Source organism: Melanostigma gelatinosum, assembly GCF_949748355.1.
Source record: "Melanostigma gelatinosum genome assembly, chromosome: 20".
Taxonomy (NCBI): domain Eukaryota; kingdom Metazoa; phylum Chordata; class Actinopteri; order Perciformes; family Zoarcidae; genus Melanostigma; species Melanostigma gelatinosum.
Window position 1 is genome coordinate 4,786,240 of NC_136653.1, and position 24,221 is coordinate 4,810,460.

The 24,221-nt window shown below is 43.3% G+C and overlaps 1 protein-coding gene across 5 annotated transcripts in view; it reads left to right on the forward strand.

Moving 5' to 3' along the window:
• The window catches only part of slc12a7b (solute carrier family 12 member 7b), a 71,825-nt gene that overhangs the window by 17,198 nt on the left and 30,406 nt on the right, over positions 1 to 24,221 (forward strand). For 4 of the 5 annotated variants that reach the window (XM_079291931.1, XM_079291932.1, XM_079291933.1 and 1 more), the window contains exon 2: positions 22,887 to 22,981. In XM_079291931.1, coding sequence (XP_079148057.1) covers positions 22,887 to 22,981 — 95 coding nt within the window. Of the gene's footprint in view, positions 1 to 638; positions 899 to 22,886; positions 22,982 to 24,221 lie in introns of those variants that run through there. The other variant, XM_079291934.1, reaches the window with a different exon arrangement.

The following is a 24,221-nucleotide window of genomic DNA, read 5'->3' on the forward strand; positions in this document are numbered from 1 at the left end:
ATATGTGTCTGTGCACACTGCGCCCTCGCTCTAAAGAGATACCAGTGGAAGTTGACACTTGTATTGATTCTCACTCAGTGCCTCCCTCAGTAACATTACACTTATGAGCTCTAATGCAGAAGTGCATGCGTGTGTGCTAACCCTCCAGAGGGGCGTGTGTTTAGACGGCCAGCGTACGGCTTTAAATCGGCCCTGCCCACTTCTGACTATGCACATTGGGGTTAAATAACACTGCATAGGAAGTGAGGAAATGTGTGTGTATATACTGTACATATACTCCATGAACAAAAGGCTTACATTGCCGGCTTTTGTTGTGCTCCAGACGGAGCAACATTGCTGGTTAGAAGATCTGCCCTCGGGAACAGAGAGAGCCATGCGCTCTCACTCACTCATGAGCACAAACGCATGTCTGCATGCTGTTTTGCTAGTGTGTGTATGTGTTTGTGGGTACTGCCCCCATTGGGCGGGGCAATACCTTATTTGGATAGTGTATGCGTGTGTGGGTGGGTGGACGGGGGGTTGGTCGGGGGTCACATGGGTGTACAGCAGAATCCCAGCAACAGAAAACAAAAACTCAGAAAGACGCGAGAGGGAGAGTAAAGTACACCAGGGCAACGAGTCTAGATGGGAAAAAACAACCGACTGGGAAGGAGAAGAGAGGAGTGACAGCTGTTGGACGGAGAGAAGAGGGAGGAGGAGCAGCAGCAGAACAGAGAGGGAGGAGAGCGCAGAAAGAGATAAGAGTGGCAAACAGGAGATATTGAGGGGAAGCACATGTTGTAAAAAATGCCCACCAGCTTCACCGTGGTCCCAGTGAAGGACCGAGCCAGAAAGGGGAGCAAGGAGGAGGATGTGGACGACAACAATGTGCTGAAGGATGAAGACCAGGAGGCCACAGGTGAGATTAGCATTTCTTTTTAGCTCAGTCAGGTTGTTGATTAACGAAAATGAGATTTGGTCCTTAACTCACAGACGTCTGTTCTGAAGTGACACTTCACCGGTTTAAGGTGAGAAACATGTCTTCACTTTTCTGTGACAGTAGATGGAGAAGTGGGAAAGCTCCAGACGTGTGCTTACAGTATCCAGTGCAAGCTGATAATTTGGCTTCAGATCACGGGTTCTGTTTCCTCTGTGGCTGGATAATGTGAGATGAGGGTTTCCCTCACATGCCACTGCCACGCAAGGGAGTTTGGCATGACTGTTTGTTCCATGCCAGAGTTTCCCCTTTTTGGCCCCGTCTCTCCTTCCTGCTTCCCTTTATTGCCCCCCCCCCCCCCCCCCCACACACACACACACCATCAGTCCCCTGCTTTTGCATTCAGTGTATTTAACCTGTTCCTCAACAAACCATTGATCTTTAGCATTTTCTGATCTACTATTTTCTTCCTTTAATTGTTTAATGTGCTGTCGGGTGTTGTCGTCACAAACACAGGGCCAACACAGGTGATCACCTCCTGACACGCCTCCGACATGACTCCCCCCTCTGAAAACCATTCGTTGAACTTTAGTGTGCAGCAGGACAACAGAACCGTTCTACTGGGCTGTGGCTCGGGCAGGATGTATATTCCCAGTTCAGAATGTGAAAACCAGGACCGCACTGTGTGCCGTCTGTCTTCTAAATATTCAACACAGAGAGGTCACGGAGTGCTTATTTAACGAACTCCTCTGTAACACTTCCTTTCCCCCCCGTCAGACTGTTGTTCGTGAAGCTGCTGCTTTTTACCTCACATGGCGCGGGGCGAATCGGTACTTAACTTCTGCTGCGGAGCTGCAATTACGCCGGGTAGGGCCTCACAGACGGTGGGAGAGAGAATGGCTTACCGGTTTACCTCGTGCATGTTTGTGCACACGCAACTGTTGGGGGCAGAAACTCACACCCCACAGAGAGAAGGCCGGAGCACTGTGTCCGCTGCTTTGTGCAGACGACACGCTGCAATAAGAAATCTACCAAGACTGGTTTACAATTATAAGGAATTTAATTCCACTGATGCAAGTATGATTACAGTTACACATTGGAGTACATACTCCTACAAAATATTACAATATAAACCCACTTTGGAAAAAAACTACCTCTGGTCCCAGGACACAGCCGTCCCGGAGATCCACACGCTAACAGAGGCAGAAAAAACACTTCTAACCCCCCCACATATTCGTTCGCGACTCCTCCCCTTCCGTCTATCTCAATTTCTATTGGCTACCTCCTCTCACACCTCAGTAAACGCCTGCCTCCACATCTCTCTCTCCCTGAGCAGCTAACACATTCAAATTCTCAGTCATTGCTTAATTCCTTCTATGATAATCCTTCAGTATATAAACTAGACTTCTGCAACCTTGGCAGAAGCTTCATTTCTTTTAGCTACTAATCCTACATCACTTTATGTTTATCTTAATTATACATTCCCAAAACCCTTATGATTATGACTAATTATGAATTCTTAATTATGAATTCTTAAACACTTTTATTATATCTACTAAACAGTTTTTTGCTCAAATTTCTTACACAACCATTTGCCTCAGACAATGGGCGACAGCAGAGCAGCAGGTCTGGGAAAGGGCATGCACCGGATCCGAAGCCACAAAACGACGTGCTGCGACTCGGGCCTGTCGGAGCATCAGGACACTCTGTTGTGTTTGCACTGGAAGGACAATTCTACCGTCCACATAAATCCACAGGTCAAAGTTCAACGTGCAGAACAGAGGACTCAAACTGTATAATATCTGTACATTTTAGAATCAAATGATATGGACATGCTGGGCGGACTGGGCGGGGGTGGGTTGAAGGTTGAAGGTTTACTGGGAGGGTCATCGTTCTGTTTGCTCATGAGCCTGCTGTGTAGGGAGCAGTCGCTGTTATTGATTATCCTGCTGGCTCGCTTCCTGTTGGCTGAGTGGGGGGATGTGAGACCCACCCCCCCCCCCCCCCCCACACTGTAATGTAAAGCACTCTAGTTCTTCTCCGTCCCCCTCCAACCCTCCCTTTCTGGGTTCCGTCTCTGTTCCCATCGCTTCTGAAAATAATGCTGGTCAGCTGGTTTGGTGCGGTGAGTCTGTCCTTGTCCTCTATAGAACAACACAATAAGTTCATACAAAAGAAAAAGAGGGATTGTATGTGGAGCTGTGGTGTTGAAATAAAAGTAACAAGTGTTCTAACCCCAAAGCAACACTGAACATGTCGACATGACATCTCGGTCAGTCCAGCGCTATTTGTTCTATTTGTTCCTCTCTTCTGCGTGAATCCACACTCAACTACTTTGAAACACAATCGGAGAGCTTGAGTTTTGCCAATGAAACTCTCATATGAAGTTCCACTCAGCAGCACATAGTTTGACTGTGTGCTGCTGAGTACTGTAACTAATCTATGTTCATCTCCCTGGAACGACCAGCGCTGTGGTGATCTTTCTTATATTCTAAAAAGTCTCTGGTGTAAAAGTGAACCATCCGGTTTATTGGACAGCTAATTTTTTCTGTTGGTGATTCCACCGTGACTCAGTTTCAGGCTCTGAGGATCACACTGCCCTCTGTTCAAGCTACTTCCTTTTGCTTTTATAGTATTTTAATTAATGGACTGTTTAGCCGTGTGGTTGCAGATTGCAACCAACTGAATACCCCTTCGTTCACTCCTGCCTTTCCAAGACTGTGGTAACGTGAGCCACCGGGTGCAAAAACGACGTGCCAACGGCGTTCCTCTGCTCAGAGGCCATCCATACCATAATAACACTACTGTAGGAACAGCCGCAGTCAGACAGAGGCTGGCAGCACCAGGGCTTCACACTCTGCAGCTCACGTTACTGCAGTTTCACAAGAGTGTCTGTGAACATCGGTGGCCTTCAGGTTAACGTTAAAATGTGAATGGCTCTCTAGAGCCAGTGTTGGGTTTGTCCATCCAGGGCTTCTGTAGGAACATGGTGGTGCAACATGGCGGACTCTGTGAAGAGGGCCCGCTTCCTATGTCGATATGAAACACAACAATTCTTCGTTTCACGGGATGACACACTAATGAAAACATAGTTATGAATATTCCATTTCTGCTTATAGAGCCCTGAAATCCCTCACACTGGCCCTTTTAAGGCTTATGTTCAGTTATCATCAGAAGCTGATCCATTCGGCAATTGTATTAGACATTGTTTCGATAAATAAAATCCACAGGGGAGACCAACTTTCCACAGAACACACAGTGTTACAGATGTAGGTGATCAGAATCTCCACGGGACTGGGTGGGGTTGGCTGATTTGCGAGAACCTTTGTGGGAAAAGCAGTGCTGTGCAGACCTCCGGTATCGACTCCTCAAGAGAGAACGTGAGCCCTCACTTTGGCCACGACAGTGGTCTGCTCGTTGCTCAAAGCCACGCCTTGTGTGTGCATGATGTGTGCATGATGTGGAGTGTATGGCTTCTGTAGCAGTAGTGTGTGTGTTGGTAGGGGTTATGACCCAATAAACTAACCCTTGTTTACTAAACGCAAAGCTGTCAGTTGGTCCGTTTGCACCGTCCATCCTTGAAATGTGTTTCCTGTTTATTTGCCATGCCGGTGTGCTTCTGTTCAGAGCTGCCGTCTGTGTGGCTGTTCTCTGTTCCTCCTGCTCCCCTGGTACGCTGATGACCCTCCAGGCTTCTGCATACGACCCTTATTGCCGTATTTGATCAGCGTCACATGCAATAGGTTTTCAGTAAGCTGCCATGCAATCGTGATGGCAGTCTGAGTTTAAACTAGTTTCTTACAATCTATTTGAGTAATACATGTGTGACCACCTAGATTATGTTTTGGCCGATTTATCCGTTTTCAGTCTAAAAGGAAAAGTTTACCCAATAATCCTGATTTTACTCATGAGCATGGACCTTTTCATCCTCCAACCATTGTACCAAAACTCACAAATTGGATTGTTCACAATGAATACTTTAATCTCCAACCTAATCTTCATGTGTATATAATCTGTCAAAATGTACACTAACTCTTGGCACTGCCTGAGCTTAGCCTTAAGCTACCATCAGTGTGGTTGAAATAAAGCAACACTTAGGCAGAGGGGAGCTTCTCAAACCCCAGTGACTCAGGGAGGGCTCCCTCAGTGTGGAACACAGTGACCTGTGGTCATGCCTCGACACCATTCTGTTTTGGGTGATGACTGTAACGTTGACATTGACGTTGACATTCCATCACCTCTCGGGGCGTCGACCACAGGAGTTGAACAGACTCGACATTCCAGGAGGTTGCTTAACATCGAACACTAAAGCAGCACCAAGATTAAACCTACAACATCACAGCCGTTCCTACACAGTTCTCCAACCATGCAGCCTACATGTACTACATGCTGTATATACTACTATATGTTGAATACTTCTGATACACTGTGCCTTACAGAGACAAATTAAAACTATTGTAAGAAGGAAACTACACATATAAAAACTGAAACTAAACCTTTCTGAAAACTAACTAAAACCAAATTAAAATCCAAAAGTCAAAACCAAAAAAAGACTTTAAGAACCCATTGAAAATGTAAAACTTGTATAACCCTGATGCAGACCTGGTGTTGGTCGGGGTCATGCCACTTGCAGGCTGCTAGAAGTAGCTTGGAAGCTCTGCTTTAGGTTATTGTTCCTGCAATGTTGCTCAACTCTGAGTGTGTGTTTGTGTTGGCCATCACACAGCTTTGATCCGTCTGTAACACAGCAGACCAATCACCTGCAGTTATTCAGTAGTGGCATCATCAACATGGGCCATGGAAACATTCAAATGAATCCCCCAAATGTAATATTTGCTATGCACTTGATTGCCACATGCTTTTTGAATATTGAAAGCATCACTGCTGACTAGAATAATCTATTGCAAAATCAGCATTAAATTCAGCCACAAACAGCTGTGTAACATACCCGATGCAAATAATTCAAATGTATGCCCACTGTATACGTATTGGTCACGGATGTCCATTGTTTCTGAGGAGTACGCTGATGGGCTTGTTTTGTCTGAGTGAAGACTGAATGCAGGCAACAGAGCAGATAGTTCCTTTAGGAATGTAGGGAGTGAGACACGAACTAGGACATGACATATCAGAATATTTGATTGAGCAAGGCCGGCCCTGAATATAAATCAACATCTGTGCGTTACATATTTAAAAAACAAATAACAAACACCTCTGTTAAGCTTCAAGCATTTTCTAATCTGAGATTTGGCTAGACATGGGAGGTTCCCAACGCTACTGAACTAGTACGAACACATGTGACCGTCCTGAGGCTGGCAAAGATAAGGACATAAAAGTGGAAGACTCTTTACTTCGCCTGCACCGAGGAACAACACATCCTATGTCATCACATCTAAAGACCGTCAGAAGAGATGCCCAGCATCTTTCCAGATGTTGACGTTCTGCCTCTGAGGAAATCCTTCATAAAGCCACGACTTCTTCCAGAGCATCTCCTGGATACATCCAGGGTAACGCTAAGAAACGTATTGAACAATCTGGAGCTGATTGGATGTTTTTACTCCGACTGTCCTGCCTCCACTGACCGTGTCCTACGTCCTGCTGACTGATCTCCTCCCCACCACTTCCTGCTCTCAATGTGGTGTCTCTGATAAGCCCTCAACCAATGAGCACACACACATATTCAGTGCCGCTCTCTTTTCTCTCTGTATTCTGTCGTTTGTGTGAGGCCCTTTAGGGTTCAGATGGTTTTCACATAGACTGGACAAACATGGTGAACTCTTCCACTTCCTTATCTTTCGACTCTGGTCGTGCTTTTTGTGATCACATGCACCCGATGGTTAACTCAGAGATATTTTGTGGTCAAAGGAGCGGATAAACACATTTCCTTTCCTGTAAATCCTTCACAATAACAGCCCCCTGCTATCTGTGCTGCTTACTCTCCCACCTTGCAGCATTAGTAGACTTGTTTTTATTGAAGAATAGCCGCAAACAAAACGCCGCTAATTCAGTAATAAACACATTGTCCACGTCCCCTGTTTTCTTATTGACGAGCGTATATTCTGAAGCATCACGATCGGGAGTAAACACTCAGACAGCAGCTCTCAGCTGTGGGCTCCAGCCCCGGTTTTCCCTTTGCCCCTCGGTAGAGGAACTCCCATGTATATCTTGGCCGGATTGTAACCACATGCCGTCCACACCTCACTGAGATCTCAATGCGAGCCGGGCCACCTCGGCATGTGTTCTGGCTGACTGGATCCCAGTGCGAGCGAGGTCCGATCTCTGAGCGTTCAGCTCATGGGTCCTGGCGCGATCGGATGACAGAAGTCACATTGATAAGACGAGCGTAGCCACATCCTCTCTTTACAAGCCTCGCCATTCAGATGTATCGGACGCCTGTTACAGTGGACCTGGTATGACTTTGCTGTTCCAATCATAAGCCTACCAATAAACATGATTAATGTGTCTCTGGTTAAAGTCTGGTTCGGACCAAGCTTCATTTGAATAGCTGTAAAATGTCCCCAGCCTTGGATGTGGTCACCAGCAGCTATTAGCAGTCTTACTCTCCACAGCTAAGTGCCGGCTCAATGCCATTGATATCGCTACATTTCCATTATCTAATGTGAGGAGACTCTAGTTTTGGCATTACAACACACCCATTTATTCATAGTGGTGGTTTTGGATGTAATCAGCTGTTTAAAGGTCCTCACTTTTATGTTACAATTTCTATCTTAAAGACAGTAAATCTTCAGCAACTTACAAGGAAACTATTTATTTACTAATTGTTTACCAGCCACACAGCTGTTGAGTATAGCCAAGACTTTCATAATGTGAGATATAGGGTTGCTATCACTTCAATTTGATTGATTCTATTTGATTGATTCCATCATTCTTTGGAAAGAAAAAAAGAATAAAAAACGGTCTTACCTTTTTATTCATCAGTTAACTGTCAAATGCAGGTGATGTTGCATCATAGTCATGAGCACAAAGGACTGAACAGCAGCAGGCAGCCTTATATGCATGTGCAGCGCTTTCTGTAAATGATGACATAGTGACACCATCTGGGGGAGGACTGACCTGCTCTGTCACTGTGCGTGAGCTCGTGTGTGATTTCCGTGGTCTACTTTGTGTCTCAGGTCGTATCAGAAGGAGATGGTTCTGTTGCTTTGGGTGGGGACTGCTTAGTTAGAGGGGGGAGAGGTTCTGTCTGTCTGTGTGCAGTCAGGTGATGATGTTGTTCTCCTCACATGACTGTGATTCGTTGGCACAATTGGGAAGCACTCTGTGAAATCAGCAGATGCTGTTTCTCTGTATTTACTTTAGATGACTTTGCAATTGAAAGTACAGGCGGATGTGAGATATGTCTACAATTACATTTTCCTTGTGTGCCACTGCCAACCAATATGTTTTCAGATTTGGTGGCTTCATAGTAATTAAAAAGCTTGTGGTGCTCTTGATGTGTATGTTAGATCACAGCAGACTCGTTTGACTTGTGTCTGTGGCTTTGTCTGTCTGTCTGTCTGTCTGTCTGTCTGTCTTTTTCTGACATACTCTCACACGGTTTCATCTGCTACCACATATATGTTCCTCTTCTTACATGCTTAAACACGTTCAATGAGTTCAATCTAAAGTCGCTGCATGATGACAGATTGACGTGGACACGGTCCTCATGTAACCCGTGTCAGTCAGATCACTCGCCATGATGTCCCGTGTCACAGGCTGGATGTTGTATTGACACCGTACACACTGTCAGTGAGCATCATCTCTCTCCTTCCTGAGACACACACAGAGAAAAACAACGATGACAGCAGCCATCTGACATCAAACCAATTGGAGCTTGACACTACTCAGTCAGTCTTCCTGTGTGATTTGATTGTCCCTGGTTAAGCTCTGCCTTGGACACATCTGTCAATGTAATCATGCAGGCGGCTGATGTTCAGTTTAGTCTTCACCCAGCCGGTGAAAGCTGGGTGGACGTCGCCGTTCCAGAAGTCAAGTAGCCGGCAAGCTGTTGCTTTAGGAAATGATATTAATAAAGTTATCAAATCTAGGGATGGGTCATGATTTCTTTCAATTTTCGTATAGTGGTCAAACGGTAAACAATCTACTTGTTGATGCGACAGTCGTAGTATACTTTACTGTCTCATCCTGATGAAGGATGCTCTTCTGACTGACTGCAGCAGGAACTGAGTTGCCGTCATGTCTGCGGCTTTAAAGGAACAGTGTCTAACTTTTAGGGGGGTTTATTGGAAGATATTCAATATAATATTCAAAACTATGTTTTAATCCTTAGATTAGAAAACAAGTATATCTACGTAGGAAGCAGGTCGTCTTCCAGTATTGATGAGAGTAGCCCTAGTACTAACATGCTAAAGACACCTCTCTCTACCTGAAGGTTCTCTGACCTGCTTGGAAAGGGAGGGGCTGAGCTGAGGGGTATTTAGTTGGTTGCAATCTGCCACAAACCACTAGATGCCACTAAAACCTACACACGTCCCTCTCATGCAGCGTCTTCCTCCAGCCCGGAGCCTCTGCGTGCGAGGATTAGCCTAATCTGGTTACGGGATTAGTGCCCACTTCACATGCTCCGAGACGGGCAGATTACTGGCGGTCCAAGACTCTGCTGGGACAGTGTCTTGATCGGCCATTGTCTACTGGGCAGCGGCACGCCCTGGGCTCCTTATAGCTCACATGAGCTCACGTTAGGATGGTGCTTTTGTCTATTAATATTTAGTAGTTGACGATATAACAAAAAAACAGTTGAATCAACAGTAATCACGTGTGCAAACTACAGGATATACCGGAATGTGTTGATGCTTTATTTGTTTCCATGGTAATCACGTCCGACATTGTATTCAAATCTCAAATATGAATAACACTTATAGTTTGAACATGTCATTCATTCATTCATTTCATTAAAAATACATTTGTGTTGTTGTACCTGTCTTACATCATGGCCTTATGTCGTGAAACGATGAGTCAATTAATGAATTAGACTGCACAGAAGGCAGTCCATTTCATCATCAATTATTATTTTAAGGCATTTATCAAATCAACCAAATCCTGTTCTTTGAAGACCTCACCTTAGCCTCTGGGAAATTGTGATGGGCGTTTTATTATTTTTTGGACATATTTCTAAATCATTCCTCAACCAAACTGAATGATTAATAGATTCATCAGAAAAATAGTCCACAGATTAATGCTCAGTTGCAACCCGACCTGTGTGGTTAAGGGTTCCCCAGTCTCCGTTAGCTATGTTCTGTTCTATAGGACCGGTCTGTTAGCGTTACCAGTGGTTGCCTGTGATTGCACCAGTACATCATATCCATTATGTATCTCATAAGATACAGGATGTTGTCGCATCCTCCAGCTGTGTTGCCCTGCGTGCTCTCTGGGCCTATCCTGATCGATTGTCCGTCTCCACCTGGAGGTCAGATGGAAAATGAAACTGCTCATCGAGGCAGCACCTGCAGTTTAAAACAGTAGAGGATTATCGATTCACAATGACGCCCTGCGCTGCTTTAGCTGCGGATGGCGAATGTTCGCTCCGCTTTCTCAGCGATCACAAATGTTTTCCCTGAACAAAAGAAGCCCATTTTTGCTTTGACATCCATCCGTCATTCTGCCTCCAGCCACACAACCCTAAAGCTGTCTGTCTGCTTCACTTCTGCTTTCGTCGCTTTCTTTGCTCCTCCCTCTTTGTGTGTGTGTGTGTGTGTGTGTGTGTGTGTGTGTGTGTGTGTGTGTGTGTGTGTGTGTGTGTGTGTGTGTGTGTGTGTGTGTGTGTGTGTGTGTGTGTGTGTGTGTGTGTGTGTGTGTGTGTGTGTGCGGGTCGGTGGGAGTGCGAGGGTGCTTTGTGATGCATGGCTGATGTCGCTGACATCGTCGTCACAGGCCACTTTCCACACACACACACACACACACACACACACACACACACACACACACACACACGCTGTCACAGGAATAGCTCATCCTTCACATTATCCACACAGCACAGGCTGCATTCCTGACTTCTGCACCTTACTAACAGTACCGCTGTACTTTGGACCGCCATTTACTGGAGTTCCCCAGGGACCACTACTAGGACCCCCTTCCCTTCCACGCCCCCTTTTTCAGCCCCGCTCCTCAGAATGGAGCCGAGGGGAAGCTCTCGACGGAAGGGTAAGTTGTTAATAACTGAGCTCTTTGCTAGCACCACTTCATGTAACCTATGTTGGGGGTATTTGGTTCCGCGTGTTATGTTTTTGTTCTCTGCAGCTTTTCTTATTTCTCTTTTAAAGGATTGCTTTGTAAGGCGGGTTGTTTTATTGATGATCTGGCATTATGTTTCTCCGTTTCTCGCTTTAAAGGAGGCGTTGTTGTGTTGTGTACTAGATTAAGTGTGAATTGTTTAAGTGAGGAAAAGCCAATAGCTCTGCTCCGCTTCCGCTGTTGTGGGGCTCACTAAGTCAAAAGTCCTGATGTATGAATGAACTGTAACGGTCACTGGGCAAAGAGTTGATGAATTCCCCCTAAACATGTCTGAACTTTGCTGTCTAGCAGTTTAACTACATCTGAACTAAAGAGCATGTAAAATAAGTCTGTTTGCTTACATGTTTCTGCTGATTCTCAAACCTTAAATCTTTCTTTATGTGCATTAAACTGGAGCTAACGCAACTGATTTTTGAACTCCCACTGCCTCCTAGAGCTAACCCTCTTCTATTTTATCAGCCATGGGCTAACTCCGCCAGCGTTAGGCAGCTTACAACGTCATCACAGTGTTGCAGCTTAGTGGTTATAAATAGGATGCGTGGTCATTTATCACCACAGTGACCATGAGAGGCTTGAGCCTTCACCATTCAGCACATTCTCCGTGTACCTGTGCCGTGCAGGTGAATCTGTACCAATCAGTGAGCAGAGGGCTGATGGAGTCCCACTCTAGCCTGAGCTTCTCCTCAGCGAAGGGATGTGAGCGACAGAAGAAGGCGGTTTACCAACGTGACATTCAGTCTTTCAGCAAATGACAGACGGACAGCCGCCCCGATTAATAACTCCTTTCAACTGTGCAGTGCGTTGGCACAGGGAATCCCACTCCCACTGTGATGCTCTTTAATGATCAGATGCTGGGGCAGTCTAGCATGCATCAACAGGGAGGAGTTAAATAAAACACCTGCACTCGTAATAGCTTTATCCTGCAACGACACCATGACTTTGAGCGAATGTTAAATTACCTATTTGAAGTAAATTTAAAGAATGAATCAAAAACAGTAGCTCACCAGGTCAGAGATCAGTCCTAGAATGTTCTGTTGAAGATCGTCTGTGTGGGCCTGGCATATGTGAGGGAATCTACACCTCCCACTAACATGCTCCTGGTGACACCACTCTGAATGTTGCATCCATTTTTTCCACAATGCTCTGAGCACAGCGTTGTCTTGGCCCAAAGCTTGAGCCGTCGTTTGGCAGCGAGCTCTTTCATTGATTATAATTCATTAAGTGTGTAACCAGCTGAAGGTAGAGGGCTCAAAAATAATACACCGAGATGAGCCTCATGTTCCTCTGCAGGGTTTGTGGTGTTTGGGCAAACGTGAATCATGCATATATATATTCGTGCTGGGCAACGATTAAAATATTTAATCGCATGGATTTTTTGCAATTAATCGCATTGTTATGGCAAAGTTCAATAATGAATTACAAAGTAGTGTATTGGGCACTTTTATTTTAAAGTACTGCTATATGAACAAAAGGGCAATAACATTTGGTTCACGAGATGCAGGTAGCATGTTTTATACTTAATGTGAATATAATTCATACTTTGTTGGCATCTTATTTTGAAAACCGGATGTTCGTCTGAAGAAACCGGATGTTGTCTCAAGTTAATGTTTCCGCTAACTTTCAAAGTCCTTCGCTCGCTCCCGATCTGTGCCGTTTAAATGTGTTTACGGTGAATGTTAGCATATAGGTGCACTAACATGTTAGTGTCTGCTGAGTTGACCACGGAGATCGGAGTGTCTGCTGACTTTACCGCAGCGATGTCCAGTAGTCTCCAGGGAGAGCAGCGGCTGGTGCAGCTTCTCTCTTTATTTCTAACAAATTAAAAATACTTACCTGTTTTTTTTTGTTGTTCAAGGACGTACACACACACACGTACACACACATGTACACACACACACACACGTACACACACACTATAGGATGTTTTCTGGCTTTTATCCCACTGTTCTTGTCATCCTCTTGTTGTTATATATATATATATATATATATATATATATATATATATATATATATATATATATATATATATATATATATATATATATATATATATATATATATGTGTGTATTGTCTCTTGTCTTTCAATTAAAAAAAAAAATTTATAATTTATAATTTATAATAAATTCAAAAAAATGCGTTCGCGTGCGATAAAATAATTGTCGTCGTTAATTAATGAATGCGTTAACGCGAAATTAACGCGTTAACTTACCCAGCACTATATATATATATAGATACCCATCTAACAAAAGTAGTTGGATCAATGTCATCTACAAAGGATGAGCGTACGGTCATTGCCATTAACATTCTCTATGCCCTCTAGCAATGTGCTATAGCGCAGGGACACTGCTGCCCACCTGCAGAAGTGGAACACACCTGCATTCATTCATCAGCTATTACACAAGAGGCTTCACCTCCTCCCTCTCTCTTGTAGACACACCAGCGGGTTCCTCGGAGTCCGTATTCAGTCTGGCTTTGAACCGCTTAGGTTTTGTGCTGTTGCTATTCATTTCTGACAGAGTAGCATGAATCATAGCGGCTCGCTAACAGGCTCAGATTGATGGAGAGCAGAACGCCACGGTGCATTAGATCAAACAACATAATCATTGCATTGTTTGTTAGATCGGCTTTACTGTCCACAGTGATGACGAGGGCTGTTGTATGATCGGACACCTCTATGTTTACGTATATGCAAAAGAAAAGAAAAGGGGAAGTGTCGAGAAGAGGGCACACACACACACACACACACACACACACACAAGGAGATGCAGTGTAGCCTCACATGCACTCTTTTACTGCCAAACAGTTAAATACAGCTCATGAACATCTTTCATACTACCCAGCAGTAAAGAAGGGACTCTGGGTTTCAGTGCAGCCGTGTTTTTAGTGAATTATCGGGATAAACGTGAATATGGTCACGAGTGACTTTGAAATGGTTGTCTGACTCACTATCATGGTAGAGATGTAAAAAATAGAGAATTATAGAACATATAAAATTGTTACTTTAAAACAAAGGTATTGGTTTTTTTATGCAGGGGAACCTTTATGATGACCTACTTTAGAAAAAAGGATGTTTACTAAAAAAGATAGAAAGAAATATTAGTTTTAAACAAAATGTTAAGTGATTCTCGTATTCTTTTAGTGCCACTTTAAGAGTTTTACGATGATATAGATAATTATTGGGATAATGAAAAGTCAATCACAGTTACTGTGTTTTCCCAAACACAGACCGTTAACTCCACCTCAATACTGTTTGATAAAAAGTCTTCACAGTAGTTTGAGTTTAGAATGTGATTCAATTTACAGTTGTTACAGTTGTAATATCAATGGAATATTCTCCACAGTGCAGCTCCACTCATTAGTATGTAAGACTCCACTTGCCTCCATCATAAACAGACTCCACATCAGGATACATGCATTATCGTGCACACATGAGAGAATCTCAGGATAAGCCTCGTGCCATTACGGAGGCATTGCTGGGCTTTAGAGATTGGACGTCCTCTGCAGCCATTATCAGCTTCACGTGGAGCTTTCATCTGCATTGGTACTCTCATTCCTCCCTGTAGAACAGGTGCACATTTACGTCATTTGCTCCTCACAAACACGTTGCACGTGCAGTGCACTCTCAGCATTCCCTGAACTGACATGAGCAGCTGAGGTTGGTACTTTTTCGCAATGCAGTGTGGGTAATAATGTGAAAGAGCAGCACGTACCTGGTCAGTCATAACTGTGCTGATTTTGGCTCAGCATGATCTGAACCTCTTTCTCCTCCAATGTCCAGCCTACTGGGAGGGACAGCGTAGGTTTGTATGATCCTAAGCCTAAATCATTCAGTTATTATTATTTACAATAGGCGAACCCAGGTTCTTCAGCTAAAGGTCAGTCGTCCAGCACCTTTTGTGTTGCCACATAAGATGATGCCCATATATGTATCCCATGTTGTAAGAGAACATACACATGGACTTCCAGGAAGCAGAGTAAATCAGTCCAGGATAAATGGCGACTTGTGTAATGTGCACAGAGGCTAACATCTGTCACTATACTGGTCAAGAATCTGGACCATGTCCCCGAGGACTGTTTGACAGCACACACCGACACACACTCGCATGTATACACCAACATTTATGATGATATGTAGACAGACATGCACATCTTCCATATCGCCCCCTTATGGTCTTTGTCCCTGTGCTTCTTCTTTTGTGTATAATCTACTACCGTTACTGCTGGAACTGCAGTATTTGGTTTCTACGAGGAGGATTTGTGGCAGATGGCACCTTTGCTTAGTCTGGGATAGTGAAGTGCAACTTGAGTTCATGGGAGGATTTAATAACATGGAAGTGGGACAAAATACTTTGCCACACATCTGTCTTTTTAGATATTATCTAGCTTAAAGCGCCACGAGATCCCGGCTCCCATTGAACTTCAAGGTCTTTGCAAACCTTACTTTTTTGAGTCCAATGTCTTTTATTTATTTTTTTTAAATTTGCAATACAAGACCAAACTGAATTAATTATGTGGGTGCAGTGGTTAGTGCTCGTTCCCAACGCGGCTAAAGAAAGAATTACATTAGCAAGAAGCTATCGTTAGCTTGCATTTACGGTGGCTCTGAATAGTCAAACCGCTCTGACAAATGCAGAAAAACAAACATGTTTCTGAAACATTCTATGATGGACGAGTTTCAGAGTTGATGTGTAAAAGTGATGGACACAACGTGAGGTTGCATTTCTTTTTAAACCTAACGACAAGTTCAGATACAAAATACAGCAAAAAGACATTTTTATTCCACATTAGGCAAAAAACAATCACGACCCAGAGCTCCAGTACAACGAGAGAGAATCTATTCAATTGAATTACTGTGTCACTAAATATGTTCTCAACTCTGTTGTCTGACTTATTGCAGCAGGTGTCGTTCGCCCATTACACCTAAAGTGACTCCAATGATTCTGTTCCCTCCATGACTGACGTCAGGAAAACTCACCAGATCTGGAAACAGCACTGCCGGTTTTAGCCTGCCGCCGGGCCTCAAAGAGGATTTAGCTGGTATCATTGGAGATTACCTGCGGGGTTTAGAGTCCTGCCAAGCTAACCGGTGACTGACGGGTCCATGCACCGTTGGCTGCATCCTCGCTGTACAATGGTCATCTTAAATTCATTCCCCTTCATCCCAGCTTTTTGAAACATTGTGCCGTCACCTATTATGTTCTGCTGTCCCACTCACACTGCGTTTTAAAGAGCTACACAGAGCAAGGACATAGTGACTTTCCCTGTGATTACCAGCGAGCTAAGCCTCTTATTCCCCATGCAGCTGGATCAAGCAGTAAAAGTTACAGCCCGTCTCAAGAATGTAACGGGCTGGAAAATGAACGAAAAATGTTGACATATGGTTGAGTATTTCTCGTCATATTTTCAGGCACCGCAGTGTTAAATTGTGCGGAACAATTTGCTTCAAATGAAGCTGTTTGACTTTGACTAATGGAGCACTTTAGTCTAAAAATGGCAGCTCACATTATGAAGCAACCAGCGGCAACTCCATGCCACTTAGCTAAAATCAAGCTAGCTGGCTAACCTTAGCTTAGCTTAGGTTACAGTTTGCTAATTGGCTCCCTATCCTTGCTTCGCCATTGGCTCGTAGAAAACAAAGGTTCGTGGAACACCTTTGCTTTGCATTGTTAAATCATTCATTGTTTGCTAAAGTCAACTGGCTTGTAGAGACGAGTGGAGCGAGACATGACAGCCGGGAGTGAGCATCAGCGTCTCATCCTTAGATCTTCACATCCTTTACATAGAAATCTGTGCACAGCTAGTGAAGGCAACAGAGAAGGTCTCAGTTTTTAAATTAACATTATTTTACGGTTAATACATGTAAATTGCTTCTCTTAGGCTCTTTTAAAAGTAAAGTTTGAGGATGACAGTGCAATTAATGAGTCATGTCAATTTTATAAATTCATAGATTGCCTCCAGGGGCAAATGATAACTATCATAAGAAGATTAATCTGCAACAATTTTGATAATCAATCACCATTTTGTAGGTTTAAAATACCAAACATTTCATATGCTCAAATTAAGGGATTTGCCAGATGTTGTTTTTTTTTTAATTGATCTCTGTAGTTTAATCTGTTCATCATACAAAACAAGTTGAATGAGTCAAAATGTCGATGGGATTTTGTTTCTGACAATTTATAGAATATTATGTGAACAGATTATTCTTTAAAACAATCAACAGACGAAGCAATACAAGAACAGATTGTTTGCAGCCTTTGTGCATCGAGCAACATTTTAGTTAAGAGTAGGAAGAAAGAGGTGGACGTGGTTAGAGGAGAACTCAAAGAGCTGGAGGGCTCATCGCATTCACTCAGCAGTATTGTGACTGAGAACCACTGCATTGTGCCGCTTGTACTCAGTTAGACTTTGACTATTCGACAAACGGCTGCAGGAATCTCTGGATGGGTTGTGTCTGCAGGCATCTCTGGATGGGTTGTGACTGCAAGAATCTCTGGATGGGTTGTGACTGCAGGAATCTCTGGATGGGTTGTGACTGCAGGAATCTCTGGATGGGTTGTGTCTGCAGGCATCTCTGGATGGGTTGTGTCTGCAGGAATCTCTGGATGGGTTGTGACTGCAAGAATCTCTGGATGGGTTGTGTCTGCAGGAATCTCTGGATGGGTTGTGACTGCAAGAATCTCTGGATGGGTTGTGACTGCAGGAATCTCTGGATGGGTTGTGTCTGCAGGCATCTCTGGATGGGTTGTGTCTGCAGGCATCTCTGGATGGGTTGTGACTGCAAGAATCTCTGGATGGGTTGTGTCTGCAGGAATCTCTGGATGGGTTGTGTCTGCAGGAATCTCTGGATGGGTTGTGTCTGCAGGCATCTCTGGGTGGGTTGTGACTGCAAGAATCTCTGGATGGGTTGTGACTGCAGGAATCTCTGGATGGGTTGTGTCTGCAGGCATCTCTGGATGGGTTGTGTCTGCAGGAATCTCTGGATGGGTTGTGACTGCAAGAATCTCTGGATGGGTTGTGTCTGCAGGAATCTCTGGATGGGTTGTGACTGCAAGAATCTCTGGATGTGTTGTGACTGCAGGAATCTCTGGATGAGTTGTGTCTGCAGGCATCTCTGGGTGGGTTGTGTCTGCAAGAATCTCTGGATGGGTTGTGACTGCAGGAATCTCTGGATGGGTTGTGACTGCAAGAATCTCTGGATGGGTTGTGTCTGCAGGAATCTCTGGATGGGTTGTGACTGCAGGAATCTCTGGATGGGTTGTGTCTGCAGGAATCTCTGGATGAGTTGTGTCTGCAGGAATCTCTGGATGGGTTGTGTCTGCAGGGTAGCTTCATGTTCTGCCCTGCATCATCCTTATGGGGGCTCTGGTATGGACTTCAGTTTAAGAGGTGTATAGTCACCTTCTCTGTTGTATTTCCCGCTTTCATTCCTTTTTGACTATTTATTAAATTCAATTTATTTTGTATCACCCAAAATCACAAATTTGCCTCAGAGGGCTTTACAATCTGTACATGTGACATCCTCTGTCCTCTGACCCTCACATCGGAACAGGAAGAACTCTCCCAAAAACCCCTTTAACAGGGAGGAAAAAGAGGAAGAGACCTTAGGGAGAGCAGCAGAGGAGGACCCTCTATCAGGATGGACAGAAGTGTGATAGATGCCATGTGTACAGAATGAACAGCATAACAGGGTTACAACACATTCAATGCATATGACAGAAATGATTCATATAGTGAGAGTAGTGAGGACACAGAAGAGGAGCTTGATAACTGACACTCTGCTCCCATCCTACTTTCTAAGACTCTAGGAACCACAAGTAACGCTGGATTTAGGGAGCGCAGCTCTCTAGTAGGGCAGTGTGGTACTATAAGCTCCTTAAGATATGATGGTGTCTGACCAATTAGGGCTTTGTAGATGAGGAGAAATATTTTAAATTATATTGTAGATGTTACGGGGAGCCAGTGCAGAGAAGCTAACACAGGAGTAATATGATCCCTTTACTTAGTTCTTGTTAGACACGAGCTACAGCGTTCTGGATCAACTGGAGAGATTTAAGAGACTTATTAGAGCAGCCTGATAATAAGGAATCACAGTAATCTAGTCTAGAGGTAACAAATGCATGAACTAATTTCTCTGCATCGCTTTGAGACAGGATGTGCCTGATTCATTAAATGTTACGTAGGTGAAGAAAGGCAGTCCTAGAAGTTTGTTTTATCTGGGAGTTAAAAGACAAATCCTGATCAAAGGTAACTCTCAGATTCTTTACGGTGCTGCTGGATGCCAGCGCAATGCCATCGAGAGAAACTATATCATTAGATAACTGATGTCGGACGTGTTCTGGGCCTATAGAATAACTTCAGTTTAACATCAGGAAGCTGCAGGTCATCCACGTAGTTATGTCCTTAAGACATGTTTGAACTTTAGCGAGCTGGTTGGTTTCATCTGGCTTGATCGATAGATATAATTGAGTATCATCTGCATAACAATGAAAGTTTATCGAGTGTTTTCTGATAATATTGCCTAATGGAAGCATATATAAGGTGAACACGATTGGTCCAAGCACAGAACCTTGTAGAACTCTGTGACAAACGTTTGTGTTCATGGAGGGTTCATTGTTGACATATACAAACTTCATCGATCTGATGAATAGGAACCTGATTAGATCACATATTCTAGTCTCTGGAACAGGACGATCAATGGTGTTGAACGCAGCACTGAGGTCTAACCGGACAAGAACAGAGACGAGTCCTTTGTCTGATGCGATTAGGAGGTCATTAGTTATTTTCACCAGAGCTGTCTCTATGCTATGATGCTTCTAAATCCTGACTGAAAATCCTCAAATAAACTATTGTTACGTAGAAAGAAGAAGGGTCTACCTGTTTGTAAGCTTCATGTGTTTGTAAGCTTCATGTGTTTGAAGCTTCATGTGTTTGTAAGCTTCATGTGTTTGAAGCTTCATGTGTTTGTAAGCTTCATGTGTTTGAGGATGCTGGGTGAGTGCAGATTATTCATTTTATCTCTAATAGTCCGTTAGAACCTTTGTTTTATTCTTTGTCTTACTTGCTGAGGCTGCGTTGTATAATGTTTTGGACTGGATCAACTGCAGCTGCTTCACACCTCTTCTCTGAGACAGCAGCCTGAAGGTGATACTATGTTGACCATCAGTATTGTTGCGGAGAGAACAGGGTAAACCTCATTATGGGAAATAAGTAGGGGTGTCACGGATCACAAACCTCACGGTTCGGTTCGGATCACGGTTCAGGAGTCACGGTTCAGATCATTTTTTGGATCAACAAAGAAAAGGGGAGGAGACAAGTATAACTTTGCTTTCCATTTATTAATTGAAGAACCTCAAGAACACTTAAAGCAAAGAACTTTGGGCTATGGTCTTACATGAAAACAAAAATATTGAAGATGTCCAATTTGAAACAAAATGAAATCAATAAAAATAATACATTCAAGAATTCTGTTAAGTTTAAGTGAAACATGAGGTAAGTTGATATCCTCGTCCTTTCATCAATATTGAAAGAAAGAAACAGTCAGTGAGCTAGCTTCCACTGTTTACACTGAACTGAACTGCTCAGCAACAGCTTGGGTCTGTGTTTACTTCCTGTCAGGTTATGCCATTCAAATACACAATAATGTTTACCATTACTGTGACATTATTTTCAAAAATATGAGAATATCTCCATTCTCTGGGGAGAGGGTCGACCGTTCTGTGGTGACTGGAATATCATTGGGCCTGTCTAGCTTCCACTCTACTGCTTCTGTCAGCACCTGAACCAGGTGTGTGTGTGTGACTCTCACATAGGGGGCGTGTCTACAGCATCGGACTAAGAATCACTCCGCGGTGGTGAAAGCAGTGTCTACAGTCTTTTCCTTCCCATAGAGGTCTGGAACAGCTTCACACTGAGTGGGTGCGTGAGTGGATTTCGTAGCGTGGCTCAAGCATTTTAACCAGATTTAGAAATCCTTTTGTTTTCTACACCGGAGTGTCCCCGTCGCTGACAGACGGGATGGTATCTCTTCATGTGTGTGGACATGCCCGATGTTTTGCCGTTGTCGTGCGTCTCTCTTTAAATAACGCCTACATACCGTAACGGTTTCGTCCACCACCCTCATCCGTCATTGTACGTTACACGGAAGACAAAATGCTCCCAAACTTGCGACTTAAATGACGCCGCGGCTTCTGACGTTCCTCCGCTCGCCATGACTTCACCGTTGAATGCTTCTAAGCTGCTCCGTTCACGTGAACACACTACTGCTTTATATCTGTTCACTGACACTCTGCATTGATATTCGGGGACTTGTTACTTGAACAGCAGCAGTAGAGCTTTACACACTATGATGATTACACTGTAAAAATAAAATTTAAAAAAACTCTTTTGATCCGCGGTTCACGAGTGATCCGAACCGTGAGGGCTGATCCGAACCGTGAGGGCTGATCCGAACCGTGAGGGCTGATCCGAACGGATCACGGATCGATCCGTGATCCGTGACACCACTAGAAATAAGTGAGTGGCTCTTCCTCCTGTTTCATTTGGATATTCTTTTCTTCTCTAAAACAAATCAAAATGTTGTATTAGTGTGTACAAACCTCTGCCTCCCAGTTATTAACCATGCTTTCAAACCTATGACGTAGGAAGGGACGCCCACACGCTCAAATGACCATTGACTGAAATATAGGTGGTTTGGTTGAAAGAGTAAAAACCTGTAGAACGTAAGCTGATGGGGCAGGAGCTCAAAACAAGATCCAACTGTGTTCTGTTCCAGCGTATTAACCAGTCTTCTCCAAGCATCACGAGTACTCCAGTGTACATCTACACGGGGGTGAGACGCTTACTGTCACATACGACTGTCTTGAAATACAAATTTGGTTTTAGTTAAAAACATAATTATACTCGCATGAATATAAATTACATATCTTCTTTATCATGAAGTTTTTTGCTCTTTAATTGGAAAAAGAAAAGTGTCAATTGTCCTTCAAAAGGTATAAATATGGCGACTATCCACCACAGCAGTGATGCTCATCGGTGTTACTTCTCTTCAGGAGAGTGTGTGGCTGCACATGCCAGTAAGTTGCATAAGTCATGGAAATGATCTGTAATTTTAGAACAAATTGAAGGACCGACAGATGGACGCTCTTTCCACTGTAGTGAGAGGGTGAGTAGATCCCAAATAGATCATCATAAGACTTGTTGCTAAGTACTCGTTCATTTGCCAGACAGGCTCAACTTTAAGTGTGTGTGTGTGTGTGTGTGTGAGTGTGTGTGTGTGTGTGTGTGTGTGTGTGGGCTCAGTTACATAGAGTGAGTCCATTTTCCTATGAATTATTAATGCATATTATGAGAAGTCCTCATCGAGATCTGGATTATTAAAACTTAGATGCACATAAGAGCAAAGCACAGACTCCAAAGTAGTTTTGGGGCATTTAGTCTCCACTGTTTTATGAATGGAAAAATCCTTTCACCTCCATAATGGTTTGGAATTGTTGGCTCGCAACGTGATTTATTGTTTTTAGGTGTTATCATGGCAACATCTGACGTGCTTTCTGTGCAGAAGCGGGTTGGTAGTGTGAAACAAAGAAAGGACCTGAACACGAGACCAGCTGAGAAAGCACTTGACATTGGAAACGTGGAGTATTTCTTTGCCGTCCTACACTCATATATGTTAGACTTCTACTTCATTTATTGTAAAGTAACAACTGTGCTGTGTTTCCACAGGTGATGGCGTCCCAAAGGAAAACAGTCCCTTCATCAACAACACAGACAACAACAAAGGCAACAACTACGATGGCACCAACATGGCCCTCTTTGAGGTAACCGCCTCATCATCAGCTGGATGTAGCCCTTGATCTCTAGGCAAAGGGGGTGCTATGAAACATGACAGTACCTGTGTTTCCATTCACACATTGAAGTTTCACATCAAGTCTTCTTCAATTCAGCATGATGTTCATTCAGTAAATTATGGTCCTTTTTAGAGTCAAATAGACCATAAAGAGGAGTATTTAGGGCGGGGCTACCTTGTGATTGACAGGTCTCTGCCACTACCAGAGCCGTATACGGCGTCTCTACGTCACTCCTCTGTAGTTCAAATATGGTCACTGGTTGCAAAAAGCCAAGATGGCGACGACCAAAACGCCAAACTCAAGGCTTCAAAACCGCAGTTCACAAAGCAATGGTGACGACAAGACTACTCCGTTCACTTCCTCCACACAGTCTATGCCCATGACGTGTGAATGCTCGTCTTCATCTCTTGACAACATGAAACATGACCAATCGAAGCTGACATGAAAGAACAATTAAAAGCTGCTCAATTCAAACAAATCACTGAAGACCTCTTTCCATTTCTTTCTGGTAGATGAGTTAAAAATAGCCGACTTGTTTAGTGTCCTGGCAGACCTCTGAGCACACTACGCTGTAGCCGAGTCTCTCCAAACCAGCTGATGCTAGCTGCTAAATTTGCATTCCCTTCTTTTTATTTTATTTATTTTTTTGCAGCGTTTCAAAGAAATTACTTAAAATTCGCTAGACAATTAGAGGGAAACGCTGCTGATGTGATTAGCTTTGAAAATACATCAACATCTTTCATTCAGGCCACAACTCTTTCTGCACTTTACATTAGCACCAACTTGTGATGCTAAAGCGTCGGGGTCAGCTGCAGTGAAGTAAACAAATGAACCGGGAGGAGGATCTTTCCTGAGCTCAACGATGCGTCAATCAAAGACTTTACTTGCACATATATATACACATATATATACACATATATATATATATATATATATATATATATATGTATATATATATATATATATATATATATATATATATATATATATACGTATATATATATATATATATACGTATATATATATATATATATATATATATATATATATATATATATATACACATATATATATACACATATACATACATATATATATATATATATATATATACACACATATATATATACATATACATACATATATATATATATATATATATACACACATATATATATATACATATATATATACATATATATATATATAT